The sequence below is a fragment of the Polyodon spathula genome, chromosome 20 (assembly GCF_017654505.1).
Source record: "Polyodon spathula isolate WHYD16114869_AA chromosome 20, ASM1765450v1, whole genome shotgun sequence".
NCBI classification, from domain to species: domain Eukaryota; kingdom Metazoa; phylum Chordata; class Actinopteri; order Acipenseriformes; family Polyodontidae; genus Polyodon; species Polyodon spathula.
Window position 1 is genome coordinate 21,524,249 of NC_054553.1, and position 13,687 is coordinate 21,537,935.

The 13,687-nt window shown below is 41.1% G+C and overlaps 1 protein-coding gene across 4 annotated transcripts in view; it reads left to right on the forward strand.

Moving 5' to 3' along the window:
- myo15b (myosin XVB) overlaps nt 1-13,687 on the forward strand; it is a 44,473-nt gene that overhangs the window by 28,099 nt on the left and 2,687 nt on the right. For all 4 annotated transcript variants that reach the window (XM_041219586.1, XM_041219587.1, XM_041219588.1 and 1 more), the window contains 16 exons: nt 104-242; nt 672-783; nt 1,383-1,531; nt 1,704-1,819; nt 2,337-2,400; nt 2,752-2,824; nt 3,272-3,348; nt 4,112-4,188; nt 4,799-4,929; nt 7,600-7,694; nt 8,173-8,250; nt 8,752-8,848; nt 9,410-9,558; nt 10,221-10,345; nt 10,939-11,072; nt 12,757-12,890. In XM_041219586.1, coding sequence (XP_041075520.1) covers nt 104-242; nt 672-783; nt 1,383-1,531; nt 1,704-1,819; nt 2,337-2,400; nt 2,752-2,824; nt 3,272-3,348; nt 4,112-4,188; nt 4,799-4,929; nt 7,600-7,694; nt 8,173-8,250; nt 8,752-8,848; nt 9,410-9,558; nt 10,221-10,345; nt 10,939-11,072; nt 12,757-12,890 — 1,750 coding nt within the window. The remainder of the gene's footprint in view (nt 1-103; nt 243-671; nt 784-1,382; nt 1,532-1,703; nt 1,820-2,336; nt 2,401-2,751; nt 2,825-3,271; nt 3,349-4,111; nt 4,189-4,798; nt 4,930-7,599; nt 7,695-8,172; nt 8,251-8,751; nt 8,849-9,409; nt 9,559-10,220; nt 10,346-10,938; nt 11,073-12,756; nt 12,891-13,687) is intronic.

Consider the following 13,687-nt stretch of genomic DNA (forward strand, 5'->3'; position numbering starts at 1 on the left):
CTCCTCTCTCAGCTACACAGGAAGACTACACCTTGGAATTCACTCTCAGAATTGACCAGCCCCTTCCTACATTAATGACTTCTCCTTTCTGTCCCTCTCCCAGCTACGCAGACCTGCTCTCAGTGAAACAAGAGAAGCACATCCTGGAGTTCACCCTGAAGAGCGACCAGCTGCTACTCTACTCCACCCGAGCCCAGCAAATCAAGAGAATGATCAACCTGTTCCTGGAAGAGCTCCGCAAGGTAGTACCCCCTTGACTCAGTCCAGCCTGCTCCCCTCACTGCCTGGATTGAGGGACAGCAGCAACTAGGAGACCCTTTACAACAGTGTACTATATTAACAGCATAAAGCATAGAAAATAAGGCATAGTGGAAGCACGGGTAAGCATGGGTAAGCATTGTGAAGCCCAGAGAGGCCTGGCAAATCGTATTAAAAACATGGCAAACCATGGTACCTATGGTAAGCGTGTAATATATATCCATCTCTGTGTAAAGTCAGGTTTGGTCATCCAGGCTTGGGCTTAATTGCACCAAGGTTGCCTAATGATAAAAAGGACTATGCTACTCAGTCCAAAGACTAGAATTGTGATGCCTTTTCTCTTAAAATGAATTTATAAAATAAATATTGTTGACCAGCAATGGTGGTTCATATTGACTCCGCCTCCTCTCCAGGATTCCAATCACATGATCGCCCTGAGGAGCTTCGTCACCGATGACAAGAGCCTCCTGACATTCCACAAGGGTGACATCATCAAGCTGCTACACATGCAGGGGTTGCACCCAGGTAAGATTCCTCCCACACTGCCTCGGGTCTCCCCAGAACAAACGAGCAGAGGCAGTGATGCTGCATATTCCCATCGCCTGGGCATTTACTGGTCCAGCTCAACTGCTCTGGAGTTTTTCTATTTTATGATGCTTTAAGTAAATGCTAAGAAAATTTGAATTAATACAGTAGTGTGCAAATTTATCAGAACAACCTATTGCTTCAGTTTTTAATTGTTATGTATATGAAATTCAATCACTGCAACTGAAAATCTTGGAAAATGGTAAAAAAGGCAAATTAGTGATTGCCTGATTTAATTGATGACTTTAATAGGTCACACATGCAATGAATTAAATAGTAAGGTTTTCATGCAGGTTGGTTTATAAAGGATATAAATGACAAATTCTGATGCATTTGCACACTGTATGTAAAATACATAGCTATATTTTAACATACTTTATAGAGCAATACAAAGCACTGAAACCTTGGTAAAACTATAAGAAACTACATTTGTCTACTTAGTTTCTTATAATTTTGCAGTTATGTGAAAATCCCCAGAATCAATGATTCTGTATGAATCAGCCTATTTCAGAATGTGTAATGTAAAGTGTTGTTGGCAGGCTGGCAGTTTGGGTCAATCGGTGGACGGTCAGGCCTGTTTCCAGCCGAATACACACAGCCCACAGCGCCCCCAGATTACTACAGCGCTCAACTAGACCGCAGAGAGGAGCGCAGGAAGAGTGTGTGGACAGCGCCTCCGAAAAAACAAGTGAGTAAGGCAGTATTGGTAACTAATTTAATCCTGCAGCGTTACTGGAAACCACAAAAAAGGTATATGGACTTCACCACATGCTGCTCTGTTCTTGCCATAGTGTAGCACTGGGATCTTTGGCAAGGCTGGAATCTCTCACTGGGATCTCTCACTGGGGTTGTTGTTTCAGAGTCCGGGCAGCGAGGTCTCGGGGCACACTGAGTCGTCTCTGCTGGGGTCAGGAGAGGTCAGCCAGTACGTCATGACAGAGTTCGCCATGAAGTACTTCAGAGAGGCTGCTACCAAGTGAGTCCCCACTCCAGGACACACTTCAGAGTGGTGGTGGATCATCTCTGGGTTAATCTGAAAGGAGTCCTTTATTGTTTTCTATCACAAGACACCTTTTTCACTTAAATGCCGGAGTACTGAGTATGCATGAATTTACTGTATATAAGTTATACAGAAGGCCTTAAAATAAACGACAAGCGATTACAAGTGTAGGCAGTGTCCTCTCCTTTTAAAGAAGGATAGAGTGGTAGGGCACTATTGGGGCACAACACACCAGAGTGGGTGGTGTCGGGTGGTGGAATGTTTAATTTGAATAGAGATCTTAATAAGATAAATGATCTCATTCTAAACAACACAAACGACTGAGATGAACATGGCTGTTTTATTCCAATCAAACAAATGTGGCATATTTTCAGATATTTAAATAGTTTCCTACCATTGACGTGTATGGTTATCACAGTGTACTCTGTGGCATGTGTGTAACACCTGTTGCCCCTTTCTCATTAACCCTAACCTTAACCCTTTCCCGTTGCAGGCTGGGGTGGAAGGGTGTGACTGAAGATGGAACAAGCTCAGTGGAGTTGGTCCAGCACACCAAGGTATCAGTAGTACGATTCATACAGTCTAGTTAATTTGATAACTTTTTCCAGCCTCTATTTCTGTACCTGCCCCTGTGTGTTGACCCTAAGCCCATGCTCTGTCCTCTAACCGCACACATTGTTGTACCCTTGTCCTCTCCCTCTATGTCTGTGGACAGGCTCATTGGTGTATTTCTTATAAGTGCTGATTGTATTTTTTCTTTCTCTTGACAACCACTTATTCAAAAATATTAAATAAAATAGCAGTGTAATGCATATTTGTCAAATGGCACAATATCTGCGTGCTTCACCCTGTGTCTCTCCACCCTCCTCTTCCCTTTTTTCTGCTGACCCTTTGTTCTCTACCCCCAGGTCCCAGTTCAGGAATCCCTCATCTTCTACTCCGACAGTGAACTTAGTGAGCTTGCTGCTCAGAACTTCATGAGTGAGTACCAGCGTCCATACAGTACATCCCATTAAACAGAGAGAATAGATGATAGCGCCATTGAAGGGTGGAAAAGAAGTGGAAAAGTCCATAATAACACAGCTCATTTAAATGAATTGCAGTAGTTTATTGAACAATGAATTCATATGAACTTTACCCTTCATTTAAATAACAAGAGTCTGTTTTGAAATAGAGATAAAGATTGGTTTCATATCTAGTAAAGAGATCATCAATGTTAAGTAATAGTGTTTTATAACAATGCATTTCTGTGCAGTGATAATGCTTCAATATGCATTATATTATTTTTATTATACTGAAGATCTTCTACACATTTTTAAGGAAGTGGGTTCAAAACTAAACACTGGTTAATAGACGTTTGATGTCATGTGAACTACTATTTAAAAAAAACTGAAATTGATGTTCATAATATTATTATTCCTGCAATAGATGTGATGCGATTCATGGGTGACCAGCCTGCGATCAAACACAAGAGTGAGTGCGACTACATTGTCAGCATTCTCCAGGTCAGTAACAGTGTGCAGGGCTCCCCTGCTAGTGTGTGTGTGTGTGTGTGTGTGTGTGTGTGTGTGTGTGTGTGTGTGTGTGTGAGACAGGAGAGGATGGGAGAGGAGGGGCTTGTGCTGTACTGCTCCGTATAGCCACTATCTCATCTCTAGAACATGATCTAAGCTTAACTAGACACCCCCAGAGCGTGCATTGGCCTGGATATAAAAGATCCCTGTTTACCAGCAACTTGCTATGCATTAATATACAAGTAGATCACAGTACAATAATGCTTACAAAGCACTTTACGTGACTCGCTTCCTCCAGGACATCCAGCTGTATAGGGTGCAGGTGGAAATCTGCTACAAAATGTGTTCTCAGATTATCCATCATTCTTGAGAGAATGACTTCCCCCTGCATCAGTCAGCCTGGTGCTGGGAAGGCAGTACCTGTGCTTTTTATAAAGGGGGTTTTATCAATTAAAGGTTAATTGATAAATCACCCAGGTTTGCTTTTGTCATTAAAAAAATCTGGTTGATTTTAAGTGAACATAATACACACTAAATAAAAAAAAACAAAGAAACATCTTAAATGAGTATAATGATAACAAATGCAATTCCTGCGATGTCTGGCTTTTTGATATTTTGGTTTTTCATTACCTCTAATCGCATGTCCAGTCAAGCATTTGAAAGCTTTGTAATGTATGAAACCCCTCTATACAAAATGATAAGGTCTTGTGAGCCCTTCTGTTCATTTAATTAACCCCCTTGTCTGTGCTTTCAGCTGGGCAAGGAGAAGGAGGACCTGAGAGATGAGATTTACTGCCAGGTGATCAAGCAAGTCACACTCAACCCTCAGCAGTGAGTATCAGCCGATTCCACTCTGCATTATTAGAATCTCCCATGGGTAAGGAAACAGTGTCTGGGTAAAGCTTTCTAAGGATGGCTCTTAACTTCATGAACAGCAGACAAGGAGACTGCTATGGAAGCATTGGTCAGGGATAACAAGCAACTGCAGTGTTTGAGGTAGTTGATACAACAGCCCTCTACAATACGTATTTTTAAATAAGGCTGCAACCTTTTGTGAGTCCCCTCAAAAATTGAATATGATAAACTGTGCGTCCAGTCTTCAGCCTACAATAAATATGCTTTAAGAATTACATGGTAACTATTCAGTCTCTTGCTTTTTAAAGCCCCTTGTACACTCCTTATCTATATAAGGTCCCATAAAGGTAGTATCAAAAGAAAAAAAGCTGGTCATTATTATATCCTGTGGGTTTGCCCTGTCCCACTTTGTAGCCTCAGTTTTGGGTTAAAGTATATTGAAACCCTTATAAAAACCAGACCATATCTTTGTATTCGAAGAGACAGGCATCTATTGCTACTCTGAGAGTGCTGCGTTCATAAAGCAGATCAGCAGAGGCTGTGAGGGCTGGCTCTCATGCGCCGTACTTGTGTTTGTTCCGGACAGGGAGAGCTGCATACGCGGCTGGAGGATCCTGACCCTCGTCACTGGATTCTTTCATTGTTCAAACAACCTGCTGCCGTACGTGACCAGCTTCCTCCAGGACATCCTGCGTGACCAGGGTAACAGTTTCAAAGGTAACTGCATAATACCATGAGAGAGCAGGACTCTGATAATGTAAAAATGATCTTAAAATACAGATTTATCGAATGGCATTATGCAGAGACTAGAACACTGAGTAAGTAGATTGTAATGACTTTATTTCACCTACCGGTACCAATATTCAATATATACTGTATTATTCTGATGCGTTTGGTAATTACTTGAAAAGGTACATTTTAGCATCATCATTCACAAAAATGGGGACCATTATGCAGTGTTTCAAGCTGTCTGCCTTTTACTTTTTCTTACTGTGCATTTACTGCACGACTATGAGGGTCCTCTGTGTGCCTGCACTGGTTTTGTGACCATTGCTAAGTTCCTGTTGAACTGATTTGATTTCTTTTGTGTGCTTGTTGTGGGACTGTGTGTGGCAGTTTGCTCTGGGAATAATTCCTGCAAGTGATTGATGTACAAGTAAGTTATTAAAAGAATGGGTATTGTGGAAGTGTCACGCATCAGTCGTTTATTGCCTTATATCTGCATTAAATTCAGTTCATTTGGAGAGATGGTTTGTGTGGTGGAAGACAGATGAGAGAGACCTGGTGCTCATAATAAAGCAAGGGGCTGGTAGTTTAATGGTTAGGACCTTAGCTAAAGAAGCAGGTTGCATTGTATTTCTGCATGATGTAGTGTGAGGGGACTGTAGTGCTTGTTACAAGTGTAGTATTGCCAACTTTCACGAATTCATCACGAGACACAAAGTTTCTAAATTAAATTAAGACCTGCTGGCAACAGTACTGTTGGATCTTGGGATTTTTTGCTTTTCGAAAGACACGCTTTAGTCATGGCGGAAAACTCAAAGCGCAATCACTGAAGATGCACATTCAACCCAGACTGGAGCAGTTGCTTTCCAGCTCCTTCATATTGCTAAACATGCGAGAAGGATATACACTGAACAAAAATATAAACGCAACATGCAACAATTTCAAAGAGTTTACTGAGTTACAGTTCATATAAGGAAATCAGTCAATTGAAATAAATTCATTAGGTCCTAATCTATGAATTTCACATGACTGGGAATAGAGATATGCATCTGTTGGTCACAGATACCTTAAAAAAAAAAAAAAAAAAGGTAGGGGCGTGGATCAGAAAACCAGTCAGTATCTGGTGTGACCACCATTTGATCAGGCTGTTGATTGTGGCCTGTGGAATGTTGTCCTCATCTTCAATGGCTGTGCAAAGTTGCTGGATATTGGCGGGAACTGGAGCACACATCCTCAATGGGTGACATGTCTGGTGAGTATGCAGGCCATGGAAGAACTGGGACATTTTCAGCTTCCAGGAATTGTGTACAGATCCTTGTGACATGGGGCCGTGCATTATCATGCTGAAGCATGAGGTGATGGCGGCGGATGAATTGCACGACCATGGTCCTCAGGATCTCGTCACAGTATCTCTGTGCATTCAAATTGCCATCGATAAAATGCAATTGTGTTCATTGTCTGTAGCTTATGCCTGCCCATACCATAACCCCACCATCACCGTGGGGAACTCTGTTCACAACATTGACATCAGCAAACCGCTTGATAAGGGTGACAAATTTAGGTACTAAAATTACGTTTTTTTCATAACAATAACCTAATTATTGGCCATAACTTTAAATACATACAACAATAACCAAACCCTAACCCTAAGGTTCGTGGGGTATCATGGTCATGTGCTAGTGGTGTTGAGCATCAACGTACTGTGTAAATTACGAGTTGTGCATGCAACACTACCCTGTGCGAGCTACACGGTGGGAGCCTTTGTTCTGCAGCCTTATATACTCTTGAAACATGAGAGGATCCAGTAGCTGTCATCTCAGTAGCTGTCTGCACAGCAGTAACAGGTATGATAGTAGACATTGTTTGTAATGTTGAATGGTGATCTGGATTGAATGATTTTGTGAAATGAGGTTTGTAAGAGGTTTAAGGTGTTATAGACTCAATATAAGCTGTTATTAATGAGGTTTAAAAAACAGCTGAAAATGGTTGTCTCTTAGCATTTTAATATTGGTTTATGTTTTGAAAAAAGAAAATCCTGCGAATTGAATGTCCAATCTCTTGATTTCTGCAAAGGTGTGGCTGGCAATACTGCAAGTGGTAACTTAAATGCCATTATGAACTGAAAACAAGTGACTGCATACTATACACTTACATGAATCGTTTTACAGTGTAGACAAGACTCGAAAGGTGGAGTCCAACATATATCAGGCCATTTGAGACACTCAGTTACCTTTTCAAAGAACGCCCTGGAAACTCTGGCAAATGGCTCATGATTTAACAAGACAATGACCAAAGCGTTCAAACCCGCTAAGCCATTAGAAAAGGAGTTTGGCCCTGCCAGTCTCCAGCGCTCAACCGAATGCATGTTTGTCAAACATGTGAGAAACTAAAGCAAGTACTGCTGTAGCTCTTATTAATCTTATTTGGATCTATATCATATGAAGTAATAGAATGCACAGCAAAGTTTAATCTATACCCTTGTCTTTGAAATATCTGCTTATTCCTAATTGAAGGATACAAGCAAAGAACCAAAAGCTATTAAACAGAAGGGGCCTGTGGTAATACACAAAGTGCTAATAAGAGTTAAGAGAATGCAATTAACCTTGATTAGCACTCCTTAACATAAATGAGTATTGTTACTGGACCTCCTGTACGTTTCAGAAGTGGCCCGCTTGTGTGAAGACAACCTGCGACGCTCGCTCATCCATGGAGGCCGGAGACACATCCCATCCAAGCAGGAAATGGAAGCCATCTTGGTAAGGGAATAAGCCATTCTTGATAAGGGCAAAGGGGGGTAGATTCACCCTAACCAGGCAGTAGTTAATCTCTTAACCCTGCGTCTCATCTTTACCCCTCATCGCACACACCCCCTTTACTCTCCTCACACTCAATAGCTTTGAGGTTAGTAAATTGAAAAAGTCTGTTCCAAAAAGTTCTTACTTTGCCACAAACGGATATTTTATTTAACTTTCTTAAATTTTTTTTTATTACTGCTTGAATTGACCTTTTCAGAGATTGCTTGTATGTGGAGTTTAGAAGCTTTACTCTTAATATTTTTAAAATTGTCGTTGTATAGTTGCACGCCAGCTGAGAGGAGGGGTTTTAAGTACTGTATGCACCCTAGTTAGCTGTTTACCTTTGAGTGGTATATGAACCTCTAGCACAAAGAATGAAAATGTCACAGTTATCAATGACAATGACTGTAGCTAGTGTTGCTTTTATATTATCCCACAGCACGGAAAAATTTCCAAGAGGGTTGCTATATACCTGCCTGGGAAGGTGGAGCACTACAGCAAGATTTGTATCTTTACTGTGAGTCAAGAAAAACTTAAGGATTACAATTAAAGTGTTCAGGGCTATGACATGTACTAAAAACACTTCATTTTCAATTACAATACTTTTGGGGAATCCAGAGTGTTCTAACACACAGTGTTTGATTAATCCAGTTTTATGACGAATCCACAGTTATCTTCGAAAAATTCAGTTTCAGGTGAATTGGAAAATAAGTCAACTAAAAGATCAAAGGGTGGCTTCCTAGAAATATAAATATATTTATATACATTTTATTTATTCCTTCTGAGCAGCAAAGCTTTACATAGTATACAAAATCCTTTAAACTGTTAAAACAAAAACAGTATCCTTAATCATCTTTGTCATCTCTGTCGAGAAGCTAATAATAATTGACAGCAATCTTTAAAGCATGTGTCATGTACAGCACATGTTGTAGAGCACACTCATGGTATTGATTAGTTACATTGTTTAAAGGATCAGTATGCGGTATGGAATGGTACATGCTTGCCCTTTGTGATGCAGGTGGCGCAGGAGCTGGTCAGTGACCTGTGTGCAGAGATGGGAGTGGTGCAGCTGCAGGAGATCAAGGAGTTTTCTATCTACGCCAACCGCAACCAGGGTGAGAGCGCCACTTTGTGGAATATGAAGAAGAAACTTTCCAAAGTTGATGTTTACAGTGCATATTTAATGATATGGACAACTGTATTTTTTGAATAGCTTGCATAGAAATCTGTTGAATATTGTTATTAATTCCTGGCTGCGGGGGGCTGGGTAAAAATATCATGCAGCATCATTTGAAAAGAAGTGATTGAATTAAAGATAAATGTAACATGATTTGTGGGCGAGTGATTAGGGGTCAAGAATCTCACTGGCTACAATGCATGTCAGTCAGCAGGGGAAGCAACTAGTTGGTTACTGACAGGAAAGAAGACCCTGACCATAAAAGGGCAAGGCCTGAAGACAGAGATGTATGTGCAGTACCAGAAGTTTAAAAATGTAAATAAATGTTTGCTAAAACATAGATTTCTTTCAAAACTACACAATCAAGTCCCAATGGATGCGCACACCGTGGAAGATTTCCTGATGTTTAGGCTTTTATCTGCTCAGTCGTTCAGTACTCCAGCTTTTCTATGTCACAATTCAAGTGTGAATGTTACAGGACCTGGTTTCTCTCTTCCAGGACAGGTGATGCGGCCCATCAGACCTGACGAGTACATCTTTGATTTTCTATTGGACGACAACACAGTCACCCTGTGGCTTAAGCGTATGACGTGGAAAGAGCCACTGCACTTCGAGAATGAATTCTACATCAATGTCCACTACAGACAGGTACAGTGCAGCACAACCAGTAAAGGAACAGGTACACAGAAATATATATTGTATTTTAAAACTCTGTTCCAGTGTAATCTCTTGTAAGGCAACTATATTATTTATGTACATGTGTGTCTTTCTCTGTGTGAAGGAGCTCACACAAGGATTTAAGTAGACTATAACAGGTTTCCTTTATTGATTCCAATAATCAAAAGTTTTACAGCTTAATCATTATTAGGCACAACAACGAGGCCACTAGTTATTAACAGAAATTAAGCAATGATATCCGTTTTATGGAAGAAGCATCGAATACAGCAGTTGTGTGTTCATGGAGGATCTTTATGCTTCTGGAATGCACCTCCAACTTTCTGATATTTATACAGTCTCTACACCCCTTTGCACGCAACCTTAGTTGCTGGCTTATCTCTGTGTGTTAGCAACATTTTGACCAGACCACTCCCGCCTGCACCAGGTTAGGTGAGGTCAGTTTTATTAACACTTTCTTAGGTAATGAAACATTAACTCCTGGATAGCAACTAGATTACAGCATATTGCACCACTTCACTCGGAATCATATTTTTGAACTTTTAGTCTTTTCATTAGCTCTGTACAATCTTGTTAGTGCGGGTGTCGTGTATCAGTGTGTGTGTGTAATCCCTCCCCTCTCGCTGCCCCCTCAGATCCTGTCTGATTACCTGGAAGGAAAGCTCCTGCTGCCCAGTGACAGTGCCCATCCTGACCAGCAGATGGCAGTGTTGGCAGCTCTGCAGCACTGTGCCAAGGGACCAGGTCCAGAGCCCACAGTGTGAGTGGATTGCAAGCAGCGACAAGTTTCTGTGACTTTAATTCAAAAGCTGTGTTTCCACTGTCTAATATTTCTGTTTTTAGATGCATTTTCGAGCAATTCTTTTTGAGCCTTTTCATCTAACAAAGGTAATATAGAATTAACAACAACTGCAACAGGGCAGTTATGCGGACTGCAGAATTAATCACATTACCAAAATGTTTTTGTGTACGGGGTTCTATGCAGTCCTTTTTTAAATGCTTTTTTTTTTTTTTACTGAGGTTCACGATTGATAACCTGATTTGCTAATATAGAGCCCCAGAAAACACAAGAAAAAGTATTGGGCAAGGCATGAGAAGGTGAAGATAGCCACCTGTGAACTCTGCTTGTATATTTTCCCATTGCAAGCCCTGTAAGCCTTCAATAAGAACACTTAGTAAACCATTCTTCTCACTGAGTTATAAACGAACAGGTACAGTGGGGGGGGGGGTCAGATCACTAGTAGGGATCCTATTTTTACAGAGATCATAGCCAACAGCGTCATAGATAATTTGCTTTGTACAGGCGCTGATGCGGTGTGATGTCACACTTTGCCCTGTGTTTTGTCCCTGCAGTAAGGATTTGAAGCAGTATCTCCCCCAGAGCTCTGTCAGCAGGGTCAATGATCAGGTCATCCTGGGTTCAACACTCATGAGGCTGGGCACCATGCAAGACCTGAGCCCTGTTGAAGCCATGATCCACTTCCTTAGTAAGTAGCTTCTAAACCCAGTCACAGCCGTGTGGGAAAACAATGGGCCCAGTGGAAGGGTTTGCACTAATGCAGAAATAGAAGAGAAATACACAAGTGTGCGAATGTATTAGAACACCTCAACATGTGTCATTTATATCCTTCATATACCTAATTACATGAAAACCTCTGGGTGTGAGAATTTCAATTTTTGGTCAGTGATATAGAAACAATAGCCACTTGTGTGAAAATGTTAGCTCGCTTTGTGCTTGGATTAGGCATCTTTAACAACTTCTAAAAAGTCTCATGCATTGTACCATATGTGTTCCTTTTATCTTACTATTTTAAATTAATTGCATGTGTGGCCTATTAAAGTCATGAATTAAATGAGACAATTGCCTATTTTTACAATTTTATCATATGCACAACAAATGAAAACAAGAGAAGCAATGGGGTGTTCTAATAAATGTTCACACTACTGTGCAGTTCTGGAAGTACTGTGGTGTCGTTTAGAACAGAACATTTATTTTCATATTGTATGTCCCTCATGGAATATGTTCATTACAACACTGTTAAAATGCACAGTCTAAAATGACATATGCCTAGTGTAAGCTACTATTAGAAAGCTATTGGACACACAATATAATTGACTGAAGTTGATGCTATTACCCTGTTCCTTTTGATTTTTGTATTTGCCTAAAAAATAAAAAAAAAACACTAGTAATAAAATTTAATTAGAATTATTGTTTAAAACATTGACTGTCCGGAACATATTCAATACGTTGGTTTGCTATAGAAATTCACTAGCACATCGACACTGACTCTGTGCTCTACTATACCTCCCTTAGAGACGGTGAGCTCCTTCTCACTGACTCTGTGCTCTACTATACCCCCCTTAGTGACAATAAGCTCCTTCCCACTGACTCTGTGCTCTACTTTACCCCCCTTAGCGACGGTGAGCTCCTTCCCACTGACTCTGTGCTCTACTATACCTCCCTAGTGACGATGAGCTCCTTCACACTGACTCTATGCTCTGCTATACCTCCCTAGCGATGGTGAGCGCCTTCATACTGACTCTGTGCCCTACTATACCTCCCTAGTGACGATGAGCTCCTTCACACTGACTCTATGCTCTGCTATACCTCCCTAGCGATGGTGAGCGCCTTCATACTGACTCTGTGCCCTACTATACCTCCCTAGCGATGGTGAGCTTCTTCACACTGACTCTGTGCTCTACTATACCTCCCTTAGTGACTGTGAGCTCCTTCTCACTGACTCTGTGCTCTACTATACCCCCCTTAGTGACAATAAGCTCCTTCCCACTGACTGTGCTCTACTTTACCCCCCTTAGCGACGGTGAGCTCCTTCACACTGACTCTGTGCTCTACTATACCTCCCTAGTGACGATGAGCTCCTTCACACTGACTCTATGCTCTGCTATACCTCCCTAGCGATGGTGAGCGCCTTCATACTGACTCTGTGCCCTACTATACCTCCCTAGCGATGGTGAGCTTCTTCACACTGACTCTGTGCTCTACTATACCTCCCTTAGTGACTGTGAGCGCCTTCTCACTGACACTGTGCTCTACTATACCTCCCTTAATGATGGTGAGCTCCTTCACACCGACTCTGTGCTCTACTACACCTCCCTTAGTGACTGTGAGCTCCTTCACTCTGACTCTGTGCTCTACTACACCTCCCTTAGCGACGGTGCTCTCATTCCCGCTGTTCGGCAGTAACGTGTTCTCGGTGCAGAAAGTGAGTGACCGGCGGATCCCGTCTCCCTGCATCGTCGCCATCAACCAGGAGCAAGTCTTCATTGGAGACAGCCACTCCCAGGTGTGTGTGTGTGTCTGTGTCTGTGTATTTACTGTACCAGTCTTGCAATCAATTCACTCACTGTATAAAGAATACCCTGTATAAAAACAATGCTATCACGTTCGCAATAAAAAATGCATTCATTGATTTTTTTTTTATTTTTACCTGATGCACTCTGCCTTTTTTCAAGCCCTTCCCATTGCATTTGACGGGGACTTGTAACCCTCTATGAGCTAAATTATCAAAGCTATTTAGCGCAGTTTCTTTCAGAAAGGGGAAATGTACCCACTAAAGTTACCAAACTTTAAATAAACAAGTAAGTCTTTTCATTCAAGGGCTTGAAATAAGCATTGAGTTGTTTCATATTTGTTAGATGTTTAACTGGTGTTTTTTTCCATTCAGTAAGTGGAAACCATTGCTTTCACAAAGGTGCTCATGTTTGCCTTTTAATGAGAATACATTCATTTACTTTGCTTAAAGTGGTGCTAAATGACAATATAATTCCCTAAATATTATCTGTCACGGACTTGTATTTGCTATATAGGTCTCTGATGTGCACTTTTGTGCTTTATTGCAAACATGTATTTTCATTTTTCCTCTTTCTGTTGAAACAGTTCATTGCATTCACATGTTGTCATTTCCTTCTGTACTTAATGCTCTGGGAAATCTAAGCACACTGAATAGCTTCTGTGGTATTGAGAATCCTCCTGCTGGGAGACAGAATAGCAATTTTACAATCTGATCGTGACTTTAATCTTAGCATTATGTAAAAGTTTAGGATTAGGTTTATGTGTGGAAAAGTGGATGCTGGAATTTGT